Here is a 25,308-nt window from a genome sequence, read left to right on the forward strand (position 1 = left end):
GCATTTTGATACCTTCAATGGCATTTATTTCCGACTTTTTGGACAAAGGGCCCTACAGTTTTTCATTTCGTACTGGGCCTGTCGATCATGTAGCTGGTCCTGGAGGAGGGGTCGGGGCGGCGGGGAGAGGTTATAGAAGCCTCAGCAGGGAAGCCCCATGAGCAAAGGGCTGGAGGCAAGAGATTGAGAGAGGAGTTTGGGACTTAGAAGAATCTCTCAAGCTACCGTGTAGAGGGTAGACTGGAGCGCGGTGCGATGCGGGAAGCAGGGAGAGGGAGGAAGAGGTCATGAAGTTGTCCAGGCAGGAAACAGGGGAGACTAGAATTGAGGCATGATGCATAAGAGGGTGACGTTGAGAGACAGGAGACGGCTCAGTGGGACCTGGTGACTGCTGGATGTAGGGACGGACGCATGGGGGAGGGGAAGAAGACAAGGATGACACTTGGGTTTCAGAGTGGGTGCCAGAGCAGATGGCGGTATCACTTACCAAGACAGGCAACACCCGGGGGAGGAGCAGGCTGAGGTGGGAGGGAGGGCCACAGTGATTTTAATTTCCGACACGTGGAGATACAGGTGCCCACGTTCACCGGGCAATGGGCTTTGCAGGTCTGAGCATTTGATGGGTGAGAGGTGGGGGGCAGGGCTGGTCAGGGGGCAAGAAGGGCTTCCCACGGTTGACTTGTGTGCAAACAGAGTCAGGGGGCAGCTGGCACCCCTGATTGTGGGAAAGAAATCCTGACACTTGTCTGTGAAGCAGGCTCCCGTGGAAGGTCTGGGTGCTTCTCCAGGAGCTTTCTCCTACTCTCCATCTCCTTCCCCCCTGCTTTCGCTGCAGGTGATGGACTGGTGCTGAGGTACCCCCCCCGACTCTGCCTGTTCTGTGTCAGTGGGGAAACCTGGGTCCTCCCTGAACAGAAGGGGAAACTGAGGCCCTTGCCCAGAGAGGGCAGGGGAGTTCTGGAGAGACACAGTGGGTCAGATAGAGGATGGCAAGAAGAAGATCCAGGATGCTCATGTCTTGGCCAGCTATGTAGCATCATGGCGGAGGGGGAAATGGTCTCTGAAATCAGCCAGGTTGGGGAAGCAGCGTGGTGGTTAAGAATGGGTCCTAGGGCTACAATGTATGTTTTCTTTTTTTTATAAAAAATTTTTTTAATGTTTTTATTTATTTTTGAGACAGAGAGAGAGACAGAGCATGAGCAGGGGAGGGGCAGAGAGAGAGGGAGACACAGAATCCAAAGCAGGCTCCAGGCTCTGAGCTGTCAGCACAGAGCCTGATGCGGGGCTCTAACCCACGAACTGAGAGATCATGAGCTGAGCCGAAGTCGGACGCTTAACCGACTGAGCCACCCAGGAGCCCCTACAATGTATGTTTTCTAGTCCAGAACCATTGATATACTAGCTGTGTGATCTTGGACATGTTATTTAACTTCTTTGCACCCTAGGTCCCCTCATTTGTAAGATGGGGATGACATCGTACACTTCAGAGAAGTTACTAGAAGAGGCACCACTGTGCCTCAGAGTGGGCTCCCCAGTCACCAAGCCCTGATCCCAGAGACCCTTGGGTTGTTCTAGGGTATGACCAAAGGAGTATTTCAGATAAAAAAAAATTCCCCTTTCCTCCACCCACTGTCTGTCCCTGATGTCTCTTTAATGCTTCATTTTCACTCCTTGAAACATCCAGCTTATCTGAATGGCTTTCCTGGCCACCCCCAACCCCATCCTGCAGCAAACTGTTCTCCTCCTCCTCCTCCTCCTCCTCCTCCTCCTCCTCCTCCTCCTCCTCTTCCTAGACAGCAACATCTGGTATTTGTTGAACATTTGCATCGTACAGGTTCTGTTCTAATGCTTTATATGCATTATCTCATGTATTGCCCACAACAGCCCCACAAGGCAGGTAGTATTACTTTTCTCCTTTTTACAGAAGAATAAACTGAGGCACAGAGACTGGGTGCACATACCCACCCGGCTACCTGGGCGGGCCCGTACCCTTTGTGGGGCATCTTGATGTGGCCTTCTGGACAGCGGAGGACAGAGGATGATGATCATCCCTGCTCCCCTGGGGACTGGTACAGGAAGGCATCCCACGAGAGCAGCCCCCAGCCCCTCACTGTAAGTCTGCTTTCTCCTGATTGTGAAGCTGTTGCCTGCCCAGGCCAGAATGGACACACAGAGCATCCAGCATGAGGCTCTACCTGGGCTGAACTCCTCTTGCCCAAGAGAGAAGCCTGCCTTAGGCTTGGGAAGCCTGTGTCTAACACAGCCCTGTCCCGGAATTCTCCCTGGAGAGTAAAAGCCTGGGGATGCGGGTCACAGAGGGGCACTGCTTGTCAGTGAAGCGGGAGGAGAGAAGAGACACAGAGTTACCACTGGGGCCAGCAAAAGGGCAGTGAGATGTCCAAGGGCAGTTGGAAGCCAAGACCAGAGTGCAGGGCCCTAGACCCTGAACCCAAACCAAGACCTTCTAAAGCCAGCTCTGTCCCTCGAAGCCCCACTTGCTCCCTGAGGTCTGAAGCAACGCTGATCCTAGGAGGTCCCCCTGCCTGAGTTAAAGGGGACTTTGGGAGGGTCACCATTCCAACCTTGACCGGCCCGAGGGGACCCACATGGAAAAGCAACAAGAGTCACAGTTACTAATTACTGGGCACAGACTGGAAACTGATTGCTCTCGCTACATTATCTCACTTCGTCCACAGAGCAATCCTGCGTCCAAGGAGACTTTTCAAACAATGCAAACGTGACTGATTACAATAAAGAAGGAACACACGTTAAAGATTAGTTCCCCTCAGAACAAACAGGAGGGTAAAGCTGATTCAAAGAGAATTAGCGGAACAGAAGTATATGATAGTGGAGAAAGAAATGATGGAATAAAATTGCCAGGTTGGTTATCAAGCTAGCTGACGTCCACCGGGCAGTAAAATAGTAACCTACTGGGGTTATCTTTTCTAGCAGGCAGAAATCATTTGCAGCTCTACAGGACAGAACAGTGAGAGGGGAACCAGGTCAATGGTTTCCAAGGGCGAGGGAAAGGAGGGACAGTTTGGTGGGGACTGTGCCCACACTACTGGCATCTACTAGTAGAGGCCAGGGATGCTGCTAAGCATCCTGCAAAGCACAGGAGGGCCCCCTCCCACCAAAAAAGAGTTATCCAGCTTGAAATATGAATAAGGCTGGGGCTGATAAACTTTGTCCTAGATAATTAAATAATCCTTGGCCAGGCCTGTTATGAAATGCTCCAACATGGCGTTACAAGGACGCGGTGACCTCCCTTTGCCTGATTTCTAAGTTCTGGATGATTTTTGGTAGCACCAGTCGGGTAGGCCTTGGTGCTGCCCAGCACAGGGCCAGGCCAGCGGGATTCGGCCTTTCAGCCTGTCCCTGGCGTCGGCACCCCCGGCCTCCCTGTCCCTGGACCTTTGAGAGCACTGCGCCCACCCCAGCCACCCCTCCCGTGTCAGCAGACTCGGCCAGGCCCCTGGTACATTCCTGGGGTTCCGGTTGCCGTGCGGTCGTATGCACAAGGCTGCAGCCTAAGCCTCTGGCAAGCAGGGCAGTTGTTTTTTTATAGGGTTTGGAATGTGCCCGCCAACTCCCGCGGCCAGCAGCCCACTCTACGCACCATCTGGGGAGGCTCCGGCCTCAGATGGACCCCGGCTCTGGCCTTGCCCTTCAGAGATCCGGGACCTGTTGGCCACCGGTGACCGAGCCTGGGTCACCGTACAAGGGTCTGGCAAAGTACAATCAAAGCCTGCCTTTCAGCCTCACCTCGGAGCCTGCCCTGTCCCACTGCAGGGACTCTGCTCCCCTTCCGGGGCGTTAGCACTCCCCACCCCTCGTCTGTACCCCTCACATGAGGGCAGGGCTGAGGACGGGGAGGTAGTAGTGAACAATGAAAGCTTTGAAGGAAACTTGGGCACCCTATGGGGGAGTCATAGGGAACGTGAGGTTTCAAGTCAGACAAACCTGCCTCCACCCTGGACTTTGGCTGGCAGCTTCCTAAGCTCTCTGAGCCTCAGTCACCTCACCAGGGACCACGATGGGTCCTTTCAGAACTCTTACATTGATGAGGGCAAGGGCATCATGTCCCACACAACACGGGAGTTGTTCAGTTGTCATTCTTTTCCTTCCCTGCCTGACCAGCACTCCCAGACCACAGCCAAGGGGCAAGGGCAGACCTGGGCCGGGGCGGGGGAGGCAGGGGCAGGCAGGATCTGAGACCAGCATGGCCTAGTGGTTGGGACCACTGACCCTGGAATTAACCTGTCTGGATTCACATTATGGCTCTGCCACATAGCAGCTGTGTGACCCCAGAGAAATCACATAACCTCTCTGTGCTTCAGTTTCCTTATCTGTAAAATGAGGGTAGGAGTACCTCCCTTGCACGGTTCCCGTGAGATTGAAATGTATGTATGTGGCTAGGATATAGCCTGGCACATACATGGGTACTTAATAAACCTCAGCGAATAGCTAATATTATCATGATTACCCGAGACAGTACTGGTCTCCCACCCTCTCGCATGGTGGGCCTTCCCCTCGTCCCCCCTCCGTCACCTCCACTACAAGCGTGCGGCTCCTCCTGCTACCCTCAGCTCCACGGTCTTGCTAGGGTAGAAAGCCCTGGCATGTCTGACCGCCCTAGACCCGGGGGGAGCCCGGTTCTCCCCTGTGGGAAGGGAGGGGGGAAGTATGATGGCAGGAGAGACCCACTCAGATCACATCTAGTTGGGTAAGACTCCATCGGCCTAAATATAGCCACGTTCCTCACTCCTCAATGGGTCATTTTCCAAACCTGGAGGCTGAGGTGGTCATGGAGACACATGCCAGGACCCTGGATACCCCTTGAATGGTGTGGCCACCGGACACCAGGCTGGCTTAGCAGAAAAGCCGTTGACTCAGTCCCAGCAGGTGGGACTAGCCCTTTGGGCCTCGGACACCCGGCTTCCCTCTCTGAGCCCAACTCTCTTCATCTGGGAAGTAGGAAAAACAGCGTAGCAGGACTGAACCTTCGTCCACAACTAAGGTGCTCAGGAAATGTCATCCTTTTTCCTAGAAATCGACTGTAATCTGGATTCTGAGCCCGTGTCCCTCTGGATGGGGAGAGCTTCACCTGTAGTTATTCTTGGGTTAGGGTTAGTCGGCCTGCCTGCCCTGGCCTGGAGCCAGGCCTGTGTCTCAGGCAGTGCTAAGGGCCTGGGGTCACCAGTGCTCTGTCCGCCCTGGGGGAGACCTATTGTTCCAGTCCCACGTTCCCTTCAGGTCCACCCTCCACTGTCTCCATGACAAGTTTAAGGGGCAGGAATCCTCGGCAAGGTGAGACCTGCTTTCCTGGGGCTCCCGGGGGCCTCTTCCCAGACCCTGCCACACCTTTAGGGCACTACGAGGACGCAGACCCCAGACCAGATCTACCACTGGGGCCTCTCGGCCCTGGGGTGAGTCTCTGCTTCACTTGTGAGTCAGCCCTCTCTCTTCAACCCCTTTTTCCACATGGTGGGTTCAGGCTTAGAAAACAAAGGCCTGGGGCCCTGGCCCAAACGTCTCCTGGGGCAGGAGGCCCAGCACTGCTGTCTGCTTCAGGGAGCAAGAAAGGGGATGAACCCAGGAGGAAAACAATCATTAATGTCACGAAAGTCATAACCGCAGCACCCACCAGCCTGCTGGGAACACTTACTGTGAGGCCCCCAGGCATGAAGGCGTGTACGAGGATGCCCGCACGGAGCCCCGCCTCACCCAGCCTGTGCTCCCTACACACACACCGGGTTCCCTCTCCCTCCGCCAAACCCACTTTGGCTCCTTGAAGCAAGTGTACCTTAAAGAGTTAACAACAACTATGAATGAATGGCCTCCCACCAGGAGGATTTGTGTCCTAACGGATCACCATGGGTTGAGCCTCAGGAAGGAGACTCAGGCACAGGAGATGAGGCCCGGCAGTGGCAGGAGGCCTCTGGCTCTTTTGTCAGCCCTGCTCTAAGCTATGGTTCTTTCTGAGCCCTCCAAGGCGGGTGCAGGGGGCCCGGGAGACTGGAGTCCAGTCCAGCCTTCCTGCAGGCTACAGCGTTGGGGCAGGGATATGGAGGGAGACGGTATGCTAACAGTTGCTTCTGTGGTCCCAGACAGGGTCCGGCCAGCTCCCACCCTCTTCCGTCAACGCCTAGCACATGCCAGTGGGGGGAGCAGTTCCGTGGCAGGACTGGCTGCCCCTCACAGATGGAGGACAGACTGGAAATAGAGGCAGTAGGAGGGCGAGGGAACTGCAGTCTAACCCCTGCCTTTTCCAGCCCAGGACTTTGGGAGTGGCCAGCTCCAACGCCCCCAGGAACAGGTGCAACGGCTGTGGTCGGGGCCATGCTCCGGGGAAACCCAGTTAGAGGTCTGTCTGTGGAGAGACAAGAATTCTCTTGAAGGGGATCGTGGCAGTGAAGGCACTTGTAGGAAGCCGGCAACAAAGTTCGTCTCGCAAAGTCAGACTGGTTCACGGTCCTCCCGTGAGGTCAGGAGGGTCAGGGGATCAGCGCTGTCTCCCCTACTCTGGTCTCAGAGCCTGGGGTGTAGCGTCCCTCCTCAGGAATAGAGATCCCGAGGCTGCACCCGTATTGATTCGGCACCCATTTCCAGTGTGTACGTGGGGGGTTTTTCCCACACCACTGGGCAACACTCTGACACCAGCCGGGTGAACCTACAATTCAAAAAAATTCTCACACTGTCTACCTGGATAGAACATCAGATCTCACAGATGAAGGGCTCGGTCCTACAAGATTGCCACCACCATCCCCAACTTCAGATACCCATAGCAAGTTCGGGTTGTTATCTGTGCTTCTGACGGACGGGCTGTGGATGGCAGGTTCCAACGACCTTCCCCTTGGGTCTGATTAATTTGCTAGCGTGGCTCATGCAGAGAAACATTCTACTTACTAGATCACTGGTTCATTGTAAAAGAGTATAACTCAGGTACAGCCAGATGGAAGAGGTGCACACCTTGACCTCAAGGTATGGGGGAAAAGGGCATGAAACTTCCATGCTTTCTGAATGCACCACTCTCCTTCCCCGCGTCTCCATTGTTCACCAACCCAGAAACTCTCTGAACCTGTCCTTCTGGGTTTTCATGGGGCTTTTTAGATAGGCACAGTTGATTACATCACTGGCCGTTGGTGATTGATTCAGCCTTTAACTCCTTTCCCCTCCCGGGAGGTTAAGGGGGTTGGACTGAAAGTTCCAACCTTTTAATGATAGGGTTGGTTCCTCCGGTGATGCGTCCCCAACCTTAGGTGAGTTCCTCAAGTCGTTACTCTGTTAACATAACAAAGACATCTTTGTCAACTCTCATCGCTTACGAAATTCCAAATGTTTTAGGAGCTCTGTGCCAAAGACCTTGAAGAAGAAATATACATTTCATGTTATAAATGCAATATCACAACCTCCCTTTAAATTACGTCGTAGGAGAGATGATGATTGTTGACTGCTTTTTTAATTCATTCAACAAACATTTCTTGGGCACTTGCCATGCGTCAGGAAGTGTGATGTGCTCCAGAGCAGAGGCTCAGAGACAACTATGTGGGGAAAAAATCGGCCGGTCGCTGCTTTCAATTTGCAATCCACTGCGGACTGGTAGGTGGTCCTACTTCATGGGATCACGTCACAGCTGTGCCCTCTGAGACTCGTCAAGCCCCACCTGAGGCTATGGTCCACCCATGTGCTCGGAAGTTGTGGCGAATTGCTGCAACAATTTCCAAATGCTTATTCTCACTGCCTATGCTTGTCTCAGACTGATAGCAACAGCTTGTGGACAGCACCAGCCTCCAGTCTGTACGTTGAGAAGCAGCACAGTAAGGACACTGGCTCATTCCTTTGATCACAAACACTGGTGTGGCGGGCACTGTTCTAGATGCAGGTGACACAGCAGGGAACAGAGTCAAGGCCCCTCGGCCCAGGGAAGAGTGATGGGAAGAGCCAGGAAAGACCCTGGATTCCTAGCTTGGGCCGCTCGGTGTCATTGACTGAGACAGGGACAATCGAGGAAGGGAGCAAGTTCAGGAGTAAGAGAAGATCAGTTTTAAGCATGTTGAATTGAAGGTAGGACAGAGCCAAGTCCTTCCTGGTGAGCTACCCGCAGAAGTGACCTGAGACAACAGCTCTGTGGAAACTGGTAGAACACGGTGCCAGCAGAAATCAGACCTTCACAACTGGGCCCAGGCATCTAATAAGAAAAGCTGTGGCTTTCTGAGCATTTGGAATGTGCCAGGAAGTTGTGGGCACTTCCCTACAGGAGGCCATTTATTCCTCAGAATGACTCTTCCAGGTAGGTAGTTGTCGTTATCTCAGCTTTACCAATGAAGAAACGGAGGGTCACAGAGGTCAGGAACTTGTCCAAAGAAACAGAGCTGATGGGAACCTTTACGCCACATACCTACTGCCTCCCACCTGCTGATGGCAGCCTCTGAAGGGGGTGCTGAGGGGAACTGGGATGTTCGGGGGAAAGTTGATAACTTCGATCTTGGGGAGAGATAGCAGGGTCTTGCCTGCTGCCTCCAGTCCAACGTTGAATAAATATCTGTGAAATGGATGTCCCTTGTTCCTCTGTCAAAGACTGAGCCCAGGCTGGAGGGGCCATGGGGCAACCCGATGTGGCATGGACAACACTGTCCCAAAACTCAAGAAGGGACATAGCCTGCTCCCATGTCCTCCTGGGCGAGGGCCCGTGTTACGTGCACACACGGGGCTCCTATGGCAGATCCGTAGAGTTCCAGGTGCTCCGCGATCGGGTCAGGGGAGTGTGGTGGGGAGAGATGGGCCTGGGAGCCAACAGGCTGTGGAACCTGAGTGACCCCATCTGAGGCCTACGGGCCTCGACAAGCTCACTCAGGGTCTGGCGGCCGTAGGACAGGCAGTGGCAGGTGTGGGCAGTGCTCCCGTGGACGTGGCTGACCGCCCAGCCTCTGAGCACCACAACTATTTTGGGCCCTGTTTTCCCTCCACTCACTCCCACTTCAACTGTCTTGCCCCTGGGGTTGCAGCAACTTAAAACTTAAAATGCTGACTTGACTTCACTCTCCTCCCTATGCTTTTCCCTTACTGGTGAGCCTGACTCCCCGGAAGCCGACCCTGCCCAGGAACGAAAGCACCCAGCCCATTCCAAGGAGGCCTTCCATGGCTGCCCCCACTCCACCTCAGCGGGGAGGTGCCCCGACTGCCCTGTGCATCTCCCCATGGAGCCAGGTGCCCCACGATTCCCGTTTCACCTTCAGTTAGGCACAATCCCTGTAAATAGGCCCATTAGTAGAATGGTATGTTTTGCATTTTGACCATACATTATCTGGAAGAAAAAGCAAGCTTTGGGATTACAACTGGTGGGAGGAACTAGGGGTGAGGTTAAGGAAAGTAGTCTCAGTCCACGTGTGCCTCAGTTTCCCCCTCCATATAGAAGGGAAAACTATGCTCTCGGGAATGTTCTCCGAATGACGAGCTGGGAGGTTTCTCGGACCGCATCCATGTCAACGGGCCATTTGGCAACCTCTTCCCTTGCTTCCCACAGCTACTACTTGGAAGTAAAAACAAATTCTCTTCCAAATCATTAATGGGGTGGCTCGTTTCCTGATCTGGCTCCATCCAGAATAAAGAATTCATATTACGAATTCATAATCTGAGTTATGCCTCCGGAGTGTGCTGATGGAGAGGCCCTGGCCGGGGGACGGCTTTCCTGGGGGTGTTGGTGACTAATGGTAAGGGAGGGAGCTGGTTGGGGCACAGACACCCTCGTTGGTCAGCTCCAGAGGGCAGTCAATCCCTCCCGGAGTTGTGTAGTGCTGTAGCTCCGTCCTGCCTGCAGGCTGGGCGACACCCTCTCTCGGGAGACTGGGCTTGTCCGCGGAGGTTGGTGGGGGTGGGGTGGGGTGCAGGGCTCTTGGAAGCCACCAACCAGGGTTCAGATGGCTGCAAGGAGAGCACTTTCAGCCTGGAGTCCTGGCACAGGGGATGCTGCCTTCTCAGTTAGAAATAGCTCTCCTGGGCCCAGAGGTGGGGGAAGGGTGACTGGGTCCAGGACGGGGTAACTGAGAGAATCAGAGAATCGGGCTGCAGGGCCAGAACGTGGAAGGGTCAGCAAGGCCTCCTGCAGGGCAGAGGCTGAGCTGAAACCCCCACCCCCCCTACCTGGTACCTGCGGGCCCTCCTCCAGACACAGTGTGCCCGATTCCCCTCCCCCTGAATCATCCTGTTTGTGGGCTCCAGAGGGCTCCCCGAAGGCAGCTGGTGTGGGCGGGCTGGTAGGACGAGCAGGGGGAGGTTACAGAAAGATGGGTTAAAGGTGAGACCCCCGACCAGCCAGAGAGGGCCATCTGGGGTCCTGAGAAATGCACCCCCTCTCTGCAGTCATGCCCCACTGTCGGTCCTCAGGACGGCGCGAGAAGAAAGATGCCCAAACCAGAAACCACCTGGGGACCTTCACTTTGGGGGCTGCCCAGACCATTCATTTATTCATCCAATTCTAGGCCACGGAAGTAGAGTGATAAAAGAAATGAACAAAAATCCACATACTTCATGGAGTTTACATTCAAGTGGGTGAGACAGAAAACGAACAAGATAAAAATATATATGGTATTTTTAGCTAGGGATAAGTGCTAAGGAGATAAACTAAAGCAGAGAAGAGGAACAGAAAAAGTCAGAGGTCACTCCAGTTGTACTTGTGGGGCCAGGGAAGGCCTGGGTGAGGGATGACTTTTGAGTAAAGACCTGTAGGAAAGGAGGGAGCTGGCAATGTGGGGATGTGTGGTGGTGAGGTGGGGGTGGGGGTGGGGGGTGGGAATTCCAGGCGGAGGGAACAGCCAGTGCAAATGTCCTGGGGCAGGCACGTCTGAGGAACAGTGTGCCTGGAGGAGAAGAGAACGGAAGGATCAAGGGCACACCCGGAATACACAGAGGAGTGGTGTGACTGTTTGCCTCCACAGGAGAAACTGGAGTATTTCTTCCTCATCGTCTTCTCAATCGAAGCCGCCATGAAGATCATTGCCTATGGCTTCCTGTTCCACCAGGATGCCTACCTGCGCAGCGGCTGGAATGTGCTAGACTTCATCATCGTCTTCCTGGGGTGAGGCCCACATGTGGGGAGTGGGGTTTGAGGTCAGAGGGGCCCTCTGAGGACGCTGTGCCCACCGCCGCCACCAGCATCCCAGAGGCAGGCGGGGCCCCCAGCACCATGCACGCCCTGCCATGGAGCAGCCTCTGTTAGGGGCTGGCCCCTGCCTGTCGAGAGTGACACACTGCCCTGGCAGGTCCCGCCCCTCCCCCAGCGAGGCACCACGGGCTCCTTTCTTCTTTTCACCTCACACAAAATGGGAAATGATGGGTGTGGTTTCAATGGCCGGCAGTTTCTGGACATTTATAAATGTCTCCGCCTTTATTCCCTGGACCTACATGGGGTATATGGGGAACCTGTTATTTGGGCTCACAGAGGTGGATATTTAGAAACCTGTATTTGTCTGCCCGGGGGGACCATAACCAAATCCCACAGACTGGGGGGCTTAAACAACAGAAACTCATTTCCTCACAGCTCTGGAGGCTGGAAAGCCAAGGTCAAGGTGTTCCCAGGTTTGGTTTTTCCTGCAGCCTCTCTCCCGGGATTGTGGGTGGCCACCTCCTCCCTGCGACCACGTGGTCCTTCCTCTGTGGACACCCGGGTGCCTCTTCGTGTGTCCGAATTTCCTCCTCTTCTAACGACACCAGCCAGATTGGATTAGGGTCGACCCTAACAGCCTCACTTAACTTAACTCCTTAAAAAGAACTTGTCAGGGGCGCCTGGGTGGCTCAGTCGGTTAGGCACCCAACTTCACCTCAGGTCGTGATCTTGTGGCTTGTGGGTTCGAGCCCCACATCGGGCTCTGTGCTAACAGCTCAGAGCCTGGAGCCTGTTTGGGATTCTGTGTCTCCTCCTCTCTCTGCCCCTCCCCTGCTCATGCTCTGTCTCTCTCTGCCTCTCAATAATAAATAAACATTAAAAAAAAAATTTTTTTTAAGAGGCCTTGTCAGGGCACCTGAGTGGCTCAGCCAGTTAAGCATCTGACTTCGGCTCAGGTCATGATCTCATGGGTTCGTGGGTTCAAGCCCTGAGTCGGGCTTTGTGCTGACAGCCCAGAGCCTGGAGCCTACTTCAGATTCTGTGTCTCCCTTTTTCTCTGCCCCTTCCCTGCTTGTGCTCTGTCTCTCAAAAATAAATAAATGTTGGGGCGCCTGGGTGGCGCAGTCGGTTAAGCGTCCGACTTCAGCCAGGTCACGATCTCGTGGTCCGGGAGTTCGAGCCCCGCGTCAGGCTCTGGGCTGATGGCTCAGAGCCTGGAGCCTGTTTCCGATTCTGTGTCTCCCTCTCTCTCTGCCCCTCCCCCGTTCATGCTCTGTCTCTCTCTGTCCCAAAAATAAAAAAATAAAAAAATAAAAAAACGTTTGAAAAAAAAATAAATAAATGTTAAAAAATGTAAAAAATAAAGTAAAAACGCCCGGTCTCCAAATACAGCCACTGTCTGGGGTACTGAGGGTTGGGGCTTCAACATCTGAATTTGAGGGGTACACAATTCAGTCCATAATATAACTTTTAATAACCATCCCCTAATTACAACAGCAGCATTTATCAAGCACTTACTATGTGTTTTACATGTAACATCTCATTTAGCTTTTTCAACAATCTCATTTTTTCCACTTAAGGAGGCTAAGGCTCAGAGAGGTCAAGCAACTTGCCCGAGGTCGCATAGCTAGCCAGTGGCTGTGCCAGGATTCGCACCAAGGCGATCTTGGCTCCAGAACCTGGTATTTAACCATTAGGCTGCCCCTCGACTCAATAAACATGATGTTGATGATTTACTAATTATCCCATGCGGCTTGAGGCACACTGGGGAAGGCAGAATTCTGTGACTCGGCCTCTACTCTTGATGAACCAGCCTGGGGGGGAGGCCAAGACAAATGATGACAGAATAATAGAGTGTGGGAAAACAATAGCACACAGCGCACCATTGTTGGACTCAGCGACTTGTCCCAGGGGTTCCTTGTCAAAGGCAGGATTCATAAAGAAGGGTTTGAGATGGTCTTCAGAGGATAATGGGAATTCGAGTGAATTGAGAGGAGGGGCAAATGAGCAGGAAAGGAAATAAGAGGGCATTGTCAGAAAGTGCTGCACAGAGAGACACAGCTCTGGGCTTTCTCCTCTGGGTCCCCACCGAGTGCAGCGCCACTGGTGACCCTCAGCCCCCCCACGGGGTACACTCAGCTCCCAGGCCAAGGCCTGTGAGTGCCTGTGGCACGTGTCCCTCAACACCCCCGTTCGGTGCCCAGATTGGACATCTCAGATGGATCCAATCCTCTTTTTTTTTAAATTTTTTTTTTCAACGTTTATTTATTTTTGGGACAGAGAGAGACAGAGCATGAACGGGGGAGGGGCAGAGAGGGAGACACAGAATCGGAAACAGGCTCCAGGCTCTGAGCCATCAGGCCAGAGCCCGACGCGGGGCTCGAACTCCCGGACCGCAAGATCGTGACCTGGCTGAAGTCGGACACTCAACCGACTGCGCCACCCAGGCGCCCCGAATCCAATCCTCTTTGTGCAGAGTCTGAACTTGGCCTCAGAATCTTCTAATAAAATTTTCCAGACCGGCATGACCAAACCCGAGTTAGAGATTGATGAGAGTTGCTTCCTGTCCCCTAGGCCTGTCCACAGGCCTCTTGAGCACAGATGAGACACAGGGTCCCAGACCAGTCGCTTGTCTGACCACTGAGCCCTCCTCTCTCCCTCTTCTCCCCTCTAGGGTTTTCACCGTGATTCTGGAACAGGTTAACGTCATCCAAAGCAACACCGCCCCGATGAGCAGCAAAGGGGCTGGCCTGGACGTCAAGGCCCTGAGAGCCTTCCGTGTGCTCAGACCCCTCCGGCTTGTGTCGGGGGTGCCGAGTGGGTGCCGGTGCTCCTGCAGATGCCCTTCCTCCTCCCCCAACCCGTTCCCCGGCCCAGTTCTGGGTCCCCTTCCAACCCAGAGGCTTCCCAGGACATAGAGAGTGGGAGGGCCAGGAGACCAAGAGGGGAAGTGACTCCTCCTTTCTCCTCCCTGCTCGCCCTCTGCAGGCCTGCAGGTGGTCCTCAACTCCATCTTCAAGGCCATGCTTCCCCTGTTCCACATCGCCCTGCTTGTCCTCTTTATGGTCATCATCTATGCCATCATCGGGCTGGAGCTCTTCAAGGGCAAAATGCACAAGACCTGCTACTTCATTGGGACAGGTGAGCTCCCAGGGCGCTGGGGTGGGGTTGGGGTGGTGGTGGCAGTGGTGGCCGTAGTCCTAAGACAATTCAAAAGGGACAGCCACCTCAGCCGTGGAGAAGGTCATTGCTTTCCACACCTGTTGACCTGAGGAATGGTTCTCTCTTGGACAAAGTCTCCCTTGAAGGAAGCACGGGTCTGCCAGGGTCAGTGATGGAGGCACGTGGACAGGGGCCCAGGCCACAGCTTGCTCTGAATGGAGCACTCCCACCCCAAATAAATAAATGTGGTCTCTTTGGGCTTTCTGAGCCTGCTGTGGCTTGAGCTGCAGGTCAGGACAAGCCCAAATTTCCACTTGTACTTTTCTTTACAGCCGTCGTTTTAGCTTTAGTCTGAGCAGGCCCTCAGAGCCGGGACCCACAGAGCAGTGTTTGAAAGGGGATCTCAAGAAAGCACCCAGGAGCCGAAGGGTTATTTGTAGGGTTCTCAGAGATAATACGTCTTGAGGCCCAGCCGAGCCTGACCCCAGCCTTCTAAGCCAGTAGTTGTCAAACTGTTTGCCTCAGGACTCTTGGCACTCTTAAAAATTATTAAGGACCCCAAAGAGCTTTTGTTGGCATGGATTTTATTGATTGACATTTATGGCATTAGATACGAAAACTGGGAAAAAAATGTCACAATATTAATTTATTAATTCATTTTAAAAGGACACTAATAAGGCCATTATGAACATAAATAATTTATTTTATTAAAAAAGTACTGTATTTTCCCAAACCCAAAACACTTGACGCAAGAATAGTACTGTCTTACTTTTTGTCTAAATCTCTTTAATGCCTGGCTTAATAGAATCTGCTGGATACCCACAGCTACCTCTGTGCTCAGTCTGTTGTGAAATCACACGTCATGTAGTCTCTAGAAAACTCCACCCTGCGTTTGTTGAAGGATCGGGAGATGAAATAATGTCTTGGCATTATTATAAAAATAATTGTGACCGAGTGGGGGCCTGAAAGGGTGCGGGTCCCACCCTGTACTCTGAGACTGATTGCTGCCGAGATGGCAGGTATCGATCTGTCTTGGTTGGAGGGTTGATTCTACCAGGGTCGACAGGAATTGGTGATGGCATGAGGAAGAGGTGACTTCTGTTAGGAGAACCCCTCCCACCGAAAGCCCAGAACCTAACTCACCAGAGTAACCCAGGATGGCCAACACTACAATACCTGCAGTGTCTTGGGAGACGCCTTACTTCCCCAGGCCCACTGACGAGGGGACGGGCAACGCAAGGTCCAAGCCCAACCCAAAACAGTGAGCTCTCATAGAGCTTTCAGTGGCTTCACTCCTAGTCCCCTCCTAGTTAAGCCTCGTCCTGTTCCTGTAACAGTCTATGTCCTGTGATACGCGTTATCCAGACGGAGAGGAGGAGACTTTCTATCACAACCTTCAGACCAAATTTGGTGGTCTCATCCAGTGTTCTCATGCGTTCTTGACCAGTGCTGGCCAGCCGTGCTCAAAAACCTTTCTGGGATGGGCCCTCCTTGCCTTGAGGGGTCAGGGACCCACTCAGAGCCCAGAACTATTGATGTTCTCCTCTCCCTTCTCCAGAAGATGGAGGCAACATGGTAAATACGGGTAAGGTAGGGCATTCCAACTCTGATGAGCTAATTTTAATCTCTGAACACAATAGAGGACTAAAACATCCCCCGATAAGAAGGGATCCAGGATGGAATCCAAACTGAAGGATTTTAGAGATAATAAGAGCACCATCCAGGGACACAGCGGGGACTGCTGGGAATGCCTGTAGACCCGCACCCCTGAAGCGTCGTGTCTTGTGCAGCTCATCTCAGTACCATTGGGGTATCTCCACGTCATCTCCCAGAAGGAACTCTTGAGTCAGAACACGTGTGACCTCGCCCCTCACCTCCGCCCCAGCGGGATAGCTGCCTCCTGTTTTAAAGCTCTGTGGATATACCTGGCATTCACATTACACCTGCTACGTAGGTTACGTCCTCATAGGAAAGTAATCCTCGAAGCGGGCCCTCTGATGAGGCCCTGGGGCCTAAGATATGACCACTGCTGCCTGTAGACATCCACGGCTGGGCCGCCCGTCCCAAGCAGCCCTCCTCCTCCATCGCCATATGCTCCAGGGGGCGCAGTCCTTTGTGTTTTCAGCTGAGTGTGTTTTAGACCTATTGCTCAACGATTGCAAAACTACCTTCTCTCATTCCTGTCCACCTGCTCCTCTCATCTGATGCTCATGCTCATGCTGCCTTCCGCCCCCAGATATCGTGGCCACGGTAGAGAACGAGAAGCCCTCACCCTGCGCCAGGACGGGCTCGGGACGCCCGTGCACCATCAACGGCAGCGAGTGTCGGGGCGGCTGGCCGGGGCCCAACCACGGCATCACGCACTTTGACAACTTTGGCTTCTCCATGCTCACCGTGTACCAGTGCATCACCATGGAGGGGTGGACCGATGTCCTCTACTGGGTGGGTCTGGCCCTGTGCCTGCAGAACCTTCTGCCTTCATCCGCAGGCTCGTCGGGGAGGGGGAGGGGCTCGACAGTCGCTGACTCCAGTGTCCGCGGCTGCTTCTTACCCCTCCCTGGGAAACCTACACGGGGTGCATGGCCCCCTTCCTGTCCCCAGGTGTGTGTCCCGCCATCCTTTGGACAATCCCCAAGGCACAACCTGTCTGTGCAGAACCTAAGAGGTGGGAGAGGAATGGAAACCAGGAGCTCCATGGGTTCTGGTCTCAACTTCTAACTTTTCCCTAAGCCTGGCTGTGAGCGACTCATTCCTGTGACCTAGAATCTCAGATTTCTTGAGGGATAAAGGACCCTTTGAGTCTTTTTTTTTTTTTTTTTTGCCCCAGGGCAAGACTGCTTTCCCATATAAATATTTTTAGATATGAGTTTCCTTGCCTATAAAATAAAAACACTGCCTACATCATAGGGTAGTTCTGATGGTTACTACCAGGAAGATTAACTGAATTACAACAGTAATGTGGTCAATGCTATATAAATTTTCTTGTTGGAGTATATTATTTATTTGGTGTTATCAGGAGCTAGGTTGCATTTCTTAATTAATCTTCCAACAATGGAAGGCATGGTTCCCACTTTACAGATGAGGAAACCGAGGCTCAAGGAGGTCCAGTAACTTGCCCATAGTTATGGCGCTGGTGAGCAAACTCTAATCCCTCGGGCTCTGATCCCAGGACGCGTAACCACAACATGATACTGCCTGTTGGGGAAAAGATTGTCAAACAGTCAGATGCTTTGCAAACATAAAGGATTAGTATGGGTAGTTCTCGTCAGCTCATATTTTGGGAGCGAGTTATCAAACATGTCAAAGGACTGTCACGTGTTATTTCACCTCTATTACGGGTCTGTGAGGGGCAAGCGTATATCATTATCCCCATGGACAGATGGGATAATGCTCAGAGATGTTAGGTGACTTGTCTAGGGTCACAGAGCTTGTTTATGAAGGAGCTGGCCAAGCTCACGCCGAGACTTTTTAGTGTTTCTTCTACTTTGAAAAATCTTGGCTGTAAGGAAACCAACTGGAGAGAGAGTATATGAGAGAGTTGAGCCCAGGGGTGCCTGGGTGGCTCCGATGGTTAAGCATCTGACTTCAGCTTTGGTCATGATCTCACGATTTGTGAGTTCGAGCCCTGCATTGGGCTCTGTGCTGACAGCTGGGAGCCTGAAGCCTGATTCAGATTCTGTGTCTCCCTTTCTCTCTGCTCCTCCCCTGCTCACACTGTCTCTCTCTCTCTCTTACAAAAATAAATAAACACTCAAAAACAATTAAAAAAAAAAAAGTAAATGAAAGGGTTGAGCCAGGGAGGTGAATGGCTGGGGGAAGAAATGTGTCGGACTTGTCTGGCCAAGTGGACAGCCAGCAAGGCTACTTTTGAGATGTCCTTCTAATTCTGGGTCCTAGATCTTTGGGCGAGGACAGTCCTCTCACTGGGCCCAGATGGCCTCTCTCCTTGTCCCCAGGGTCAGGTGGAGCATTGAGTCCAGAAGGGGACCTAAGCCCTCTCGGGTCAGTGAATGGGACTCGTGCTTTTGTCTGGACCAGGTCAATGATGCCATTGGGAACGAGTGGCCCTGGATCTATTTTGTCACCCTCATTCTGCTGGGATCCTTCTTCATTCTCAACCTGGTGCTGGGTGTCCTGAGCGGGTAAGGAAGTTCACAAGCAGCTGCAGGGAGAGGGAAGAAAAGGACAGGAGAAGGATGGAGGGTGGAAGGGAGAAGGGGCAGAGAGGTTGGGGGTGGGATGGGGACAGCAGGAAAAGAGCAAGAGGGAGAAAGAGAGTAGGCAGTAAAGGAGGAAGAGGTGTGGGAGGAGGAGGAGGAGGAGGAAGGGGAGAAGCAGGGCAGGGAGATGTGGATTAGAACCTCCGCTTACCCCTGGCTCCCCTTTTGCCAAGAGCACACTCCCGGGTTAGCAAAGGAGGTGTAGAAGATACAGGTAGGAGCCCCTCGATTTTTCATTTTTCTCCCTTCTCCCCAAGCCTTCTCGCATCCTTTCTTCTTCTGTCCCTCTACACCTGCACTCCCTCTGGGTGAAGCCCCCGAGATCCCAGCCTCCTGCCCCTGGATGTGCAGGAGCCGATGCTTCATGTTAGGAGTCTGTGTGGCCTTCAGTGAAGCACCCAGACTGGGGCTAGACTGTCCAAGTTTAAATCTTTACACTACTGCTTGGTGGCCGTGTGACCTTTGCCTCATCACCTAACCTCTCTGTGCCTCATCTGTCAAATGGGAATAATCCCATAGGGGTGCTGGGAGCATTAAATGAGTTAATACGTAGAAAGTCCTTAGAACAGAGTCCAGCACATAATGAGCACTAACTACTAATGGTCATTATTAATGAGAGCTGTTCTCTCTGCGACGGCTCCGAGGCAGCCACAGTGGAGAATCTAGAAGTGACCATCAGCCCCCTTCCCCATGGCCATCACCCCACCCCAGAAGCTTCCCTCCAAGCATTCTGTAGAAAGAACTCAGGGGGTCTGTGAACTTGAATGAGAAAAACTTGTCTTTCTTTTCTGCTAGCTCGGATTGAAATCTAGCGTCTCCTTTCACTAGGCATGGAGACAGTGCGCCATGGTGGTATTTAGCGCTCCCTGTGACTTGTCCCAATAGAACCCACACAACACGCATTACTACTTTGAAACTATGAGAGTTGTTAGATCTACAACTTGGCTTTGCTAGGGAATGAGCTAACAAAGAAGCATATGCGTACTTATCACAATTTTTTATATGTCCATAACTATATTGCGATACAATCGACTCCTTTGTAATGAGATGGTTTTATTTTGTGCATTTTGCAACATTATCCTGAGGAGGTAGCCTCAGTTTTCCTGGAACTACCAAAGGATCCACAGCAGGAAAGGGTCAGAGCCCCCCTGCCCGGGCCCTGTCCCTGGGGATGGTGCTGAGGGCTGAGGCGCTGATGTGACAAGCCAATGACTGTGCCTGCGTCTCCCTCTCTCCTCCCTCTCTCTCCACCCTGCTCAGTGGGTTGTCTCTGCTGGTCTGAAGATCCTTTGCTGACCCTCCGGTCCTTTCCTTCCAGTGTGGCCACCTGGTTTCTTCTAGACTCAGGGGAATTTCCTCCAGACCTTAGGTCTGTAAGCAGAACTAAATTCCTAAGGTAGCTTCAAGGGTCAGGGAAGCCTGGAAAATTTGAGGATCCGTGGCTGATTCTGTTAGGGAAATGGTCATGTCATTAACCCCTAGTGTCCAAGGCGACCCCAAGACGAGGGAGGATAAAATGCCAGACGAGATGAGAAGAAGGCAATGAGAAAGGCAGGCTGGGCGCTCCAAGGTGCTCCTGAGGGTGTGGATGGCGAGGGGGCACGAGAGGAGCTGCCCCTCTGTCACCTGGAAGGGCACCTGGACCCTAGGCGACACCCTGGGCCCGAAGGCAGGGGCGCATCCAGCCACAGAACATGCTCTCTCTGTCCTTGGGAAGCCCAATCCTTCTCCACACCCTCTCTTTTTTCTCCGCCCTTCCCCATCTCTCTGTTCCTTCAGGGAATTCACTAAGGAGCGGGAGAAGGCCAAGTCCAGGGGAACCTTCCAAAAGCTCCGGGAGAAGCAGCAGCTGGAAGAGGACCTCCGGGGCTACATGAGCTGGATCACGCAGGGCGAGGTCATGGACGTTGAGGACTTGAGAGAAGGTTCGGGCCCAAAGGCATAGTCAGCATGCCCTCCCCACCCCTGAGCGGCCCCTCGCGGTCGGCTCCCAGAGACGGCACTGCGTCACGTCGCCCTTCTGGCAGGTAGACTGTTGCCATTTTGCAGGTGAGAAAACTCAGGCCCTTAGAGGGTGAGTGACCCACCTTAAGCCTTACGGCTCGAAAGGATGGCATCCGGGTGTGCCCGGGGCTCCTCCTGAAGTACAGAGTGCCATGCTGCCTGCCCACAGCCGCCCCTCCCCTGCAAGTGTGGGCTCTTCCTCGGGCGGCTCGGGAAAACACAGAGCCATCCAGGCCCACTAGGTGCCTCCAGACAATGGCCCCTTTTCCAGGTGTGCCCGGCCTAGGTGTGTCCAGCCCGGAGGGGCCCCAAAGACTGGCCCACCTTTTCTCTCTCGTTCCCAGGGAAGCTGTCTCTGGATGAAGGAGGCTCCGACACAGAGAGCCTGTATGAAATCGAGGGCTTGAACAAAATCATCCAGTTTGTGTAAGTATCTGCCCTTCTCCCCGGGGTCTTCCCAGACTCAGAACTCCCCGAGACATGGAGTTAGAACCCATGTGCTGTTCCCCATGTACTGTTAGAACCCACTTACTAGCTTTAGAGTCACATGCCCCATCCCTCAGCGCCATAAGAGGGCACTCAGCAGATCACCTGCTTATACAGCACACAGGGAAGGGGCTGGGAGCCTGCCAGGAGGCAAGGAGAGGATTTGGCTGCTGCCCTCTGATGAGAGTGGAGTCGGTGGGCTAATTAGTCCCGGAAACCTCTGCTCGGGAAGAGGGAAGGTGTGCGTTGCAAAGAGGTGGCATGGAGAGCTTTGCAGGCAGGAGGCTGGCCGGCCAGGGATCTGGAGACAGGGGGACACTCCAGGCTCAAGTGCCTTTGTCTCAAGAGGAAGATGTATTTGTTTGGTTGGCTGCTTCCTTTTACAAATCCATACATAACCGTGATTTTGAAAGCCCAGTGGTAGAGAAATACATCAAAGAAAAGATGAAGGTCCCACTGCCCTGCAAAGAGGTAACCATGGTAACAGATGGCTATCCCTCCAAGACCTTTGCTATGCTTTTATCTCTCTTACACACACACACACACACACACACACACACACACACACACACACGCCAGGTTTTTTGTTTTGCTTGCCTTTTTACATGACAGGGGTCTTTGCATTAACTACTGTCCCAACAGAACCCAGAACAGTGCCCAACATAGACTACGTACTGCCAAATATTTGATAAATAAATGAATATGATACACATAGCATCTATGAACACTTTTAACTTAAAATCGTCTATTTAGGGCAGCTTCATACATACACACCCATCTTGGTGTTTTTAAGACTTTAATTTTTTTAAGGTTCACGGCAAATTGAGCAGAAGGCACAGAGTTGTCTCATATTCCCCCGCCACCACACGGGCCCAGCTCACTCATCACCAGCCCCCACCAGAATGGGACAGTTGTTACACCTGATGCACCTGGTTTACTCTAGGGCTCACTCTTGGTGCCGTGCCTTCATCCCGTGGGCTTGGGCAAATATGAAATGACAGGGACCCATCCATCATTATAAAATCATACACGGTATCTTCACTGCCCTAAAAGTCCTCTGTACTCATCGTTCCCTCACCGACCCCCCCCCCCCCCAGCCACTAACCACTGATCTTTTTACTGTCTCCATAGCTCTGCCTTTTCCAGAACGTCACATAGTTAGAATCGTACAGTACGTAGGACTTTCAGACTGGCTTCTTTCACTTAGCGATGGGCAATTAAGTTTCCTCTGTGTCTTTGTGGCTTGATGGTCCACACACCTTCATTTGGTATGTCTTTGGATGTGAAGTATTTCACAGTATGAATATACCCTAAGATATTTAACCTTTGCAATTTTTGACAACACAAACGCGCCACAGGAACAGTTGTCCCTCAGTATGAACATTTCTGCTGGGCCGATTCCTAGAAACGGAATTGCTGGGTCGAAGAGTATGTAGATTTGAAAAGTTTGGTCCGCGCTGCCAAATGGTTCTCCGAAGCGGTTGCCGTGGCTGTGACAGTGCCCTTTCCACACCCTCACCAACACCAGATATGATTCATCTGTTACAGAATTTGCTTTTATAATGAGCAAAGTGAGGCCTCCCAGTGTGCTCTAGCTGAAATTAACGTATGTGGAGCCCCTATAGGATACTGGGCACAGTGCCAACTAAGCATTGTACTCGCATAATCTCTAATCCCCTCTGAGGCTGGCATCGTTATTATTCTCCTTTGAAAAGAGGAAGAGCTTCGCTAGTAAGAGGCAAGATTTTAAATCAGTCTGCCTCTGCAGTTCTTGCCCTGAGCGTCTCCCGTGTGGCCAGAGAGTGGGTGATCAGGCTAAGTACGGCTGCGGTCTGGCCCAAAGCAACCGCAGGAAGGAGGGAGCTTGGAGTCAAGCAGCTCTTTGACTCCGTCCTCCTCTTTCTCCCCTCTCAGCCGCCACTGGAGGCAGTGGAACCGCATCTTTCGCTGGAAGTGCCACGATGTGATCAAGTCCAGAGTCTTCTATTGGCTGGTGATCCTGGTCGTTGCCCTCAACACCCTGTCTATCGCCTCAGAGCACCACAACCAGCCTCTCTGGTTGACCCATTTGCAAGGTGAGACAGAACAGAGTGAAGCCAGGAAGGGGACAGATGTGGCCGATGGCCAAAGCCAGCCGGTAGCACCTCAGGTTTTGCAGAAGACGTCAAGCAGATATTGACATTGTTTTCTGGAAATTATAGGCTGGTAGTATTTTTCCTCCTGGCATTACCGGGGGCAGTAACAGCAGCTCACTGGAAAGCCTCCAACCGCGCACCCAGGTGTCTGGTTAAATTATTACAATTTCGGACACCGAACATGAGGATTACCGGCAATCTGAAACTGCAAACATCCGGGTTCGAATTCTACTCCCCAAACAGCAATCTTTCACCAACTATTTATTGCGTGCATACTACATAGGTAAGGCACAGAGAAAGAACCCAGGATGCAGAGAGAATCAATATGCTGTTCTTGCCTTCCAGGAAACTTACTTGGCCAGAGGAGAAGACAGATGCTAATGAGTAATGCCAAGTCCATATAGGGAAGGCAACAGTAGAAGCAACTGTAAGATAGCAAGAGAAGGATTACAGGGGGGGAGATGCTCGGGCATCTCCCACAGGATGTAGGGATCCTAAGCTAAGAGTGCAAGAATTAAAATCTGGGCGTCACTGGCAGGGATGGCAATAGAAGCTATGGCCTTAGAAGACATCACCAGGTCACCAGAGGATGGTATATACTAAATGTAGAGCTCAAGGTCAGCATTCAGTGATTAGGCAAAGAATTGCATCTGCAGAGGAGGCTTGGGAGAAGCAGGCGAAGTAGAAGAAATCCAGAAGGATATGGTGTCACAGAAGCTAAGGAAAGAGAATATTTGAAAAAAAGCCAGGCTGGTCAACCGTGCCCCGGGCTTCCAGGAGCTCAGGAAAATTGCAGGTTAAACCACCCATTGGATTTGGTGACCTGAAAGTCGTGTCCCTGAGAGAGTTTGTTGGTGGAGCGACCAGGTGGACCCAGTTAGGTAGGAGTTAAAGGGTAAACGGGGCAGGGCAGGGTGTGAAGAGGTGAAGAGATCCAAGAAGATAACCTTTTGCTGTGTGTGGCCGTGATAGGGAGGAGAGAGCCAGAGCAGGAGCTGCTTGGGGGGGGTGGAAATGGGAGAGACTTCTGCGTTTTTTAAAACGGGGATGGGAGAATCCACTTGAAAGGAGAAGTGAAGCACACGGGAGAGAAAAGAGATGGTTGACGGTGGGTTTCGCCAGGTGGGGGTCAGGGGGCAAAGCCTAGGTGGACGGGCCGGCTCTGGCAAGGTGGGGGGACCCCTCCTCCCGCAGGAGAAGGGATGTGTACGGTAAGCAGAGTGGGGCAGAGCCCCATTAACTTGAGTGAAATCAAAAGCAACAGGATTCGGTTTTGTGAAAACACGGACCGGTTGTGCTTCTCGGGCGTCTGCCTCGGCGTTCCTCCGATGGGCAAACATTCCCCGGGTTCTCCTGGGCTGGGGGGTTGGGGAGCAGAACAGGGACGGTGCTTTGGAAGCGCGTGAGGGGGGAGGGTCCCGGGTGGGGGGCGTGGCCAAGGCAAAGTCCCCGCGGCAGGGGGCGGGCAAGAGGGGCGCTGAGGCCCGGCCGCCCACCCCGCAGACGTTGCCAACCGCGTGCTGCTGGCCCTTTTCGCCGTCGAGATGCTGCTGAAGATGTGCGGGCTGGGCCTGCGCCAGTACTTCATGTCCATCTTCAACCGCTTCGACTGCTTCGTGGTGTGCAGCGGCGTCCTGGAGCTGCTGCTGGTGGAGTCAGGTGCCATGACGCCCCTGGGCATCTCCGTGCTGCGCTGCATCCGCCTACTGCGGATCTTCAAGATCACCAAGTGAGCGCGGGGCTGGCGGGGGCACCTCCGGGGGGACGGGGCACGGGGGGGGGGGAGGGGGGGCGCCGCTCGTCTCTACCGGTGACCGTCTGCCTTCAGGTACTGGACGTCGCTGAGCAACCTGGTGGCATCCCTGCTCAACTCCATCCGCTCCATCGCCTCCCTGCTGCTGCTGCTTTTCCTCTTCATCGTCATCTTCGCCCTGCTGGGCATGCAGCTCTTCGGGGGCAGGTACGACTTCGAGGACACGGAGGTGCGGCGCAGCAACTTTGACAACTTCCCGCAGGCCCTCATCAGCGTCTTCCAGGTAGGCCGTGCCGCAGGTGCTGAATCCCACTTCTTGTCCTTGGGGATCGGCGTGGGCATCACCTCCTCCAGGAAGCCTTCTGCGATCTGCTGGTTTGAGTTCAAGGTCCCTCTGCGGGCCCCCTCACCCCCTGTGGGCCCCCTCACCCCCTGTCTTCTCTC

General features: G+C 53.2%; 1 protein-coding gene across 2 annotated transcripts in view; it reads left to right on the forward strand.

The window, feature by feature from the left end:
• CACNA1S (calcium voltage-gated channel subunit alpha1 S) overlaps positions 1-25,308 on the forward strand; it is a 65,647-nt gene that overhangs the window by 5,094 nt on the left and 35,245 nt on the right. For both annotated transcript variants that reach the window (XM_086694169.1, XM_086694168.1), the window contains exons 3-12: positions 10,938-11,077; positions 13,779-13,921; positions 14,093-14,245; positions 16,503-16,708; positions 18,305-18,408; positions 20,266-20,411; positions 20,835-20,916; positions 22,891-23,051; positions 24,615-24,840; positions 24,940-25,147. In XM_086694169.1, coding sequence (XP_086550295.1) covers positions 10,938-11,077; positions 13,779-13,921; positions 14,093-14,245; positions 16,503-16,708; positions 18,305-18,408; positions 20,266-20,411; positions 20,835-20,916; positions 22,891-23,051; positions 24,615-24,840; positions 24,940-25,147 — 1,569 coding nt within the window. The remainder of the gene's footprint in view (positions 1-10,937; positions 11,078-13,778; positions 13,922-14,092; positions 14,246-16,502; positions 16,709-18,304; positions 18,409-20,265; positions 20,412-20,834; positions 20,917-22,890; positions 23,052-24,614; positions 24,841-24,939; positions 25,148-25,308) is intronic.

The sequence above is a fragment of the Puma concolor genome, chromosome E4 (assembly GCF_028749965.1).
Source record: "Puma concolor isolate L17-30 chromosome E4, mPumCon1.1.hap2, whole genome shotgun sequence".
NCBI lineage: Eukaryota > Metazoa > Chordata > Mammalia > Carnivora > Felidae > Puma > Puma concolor.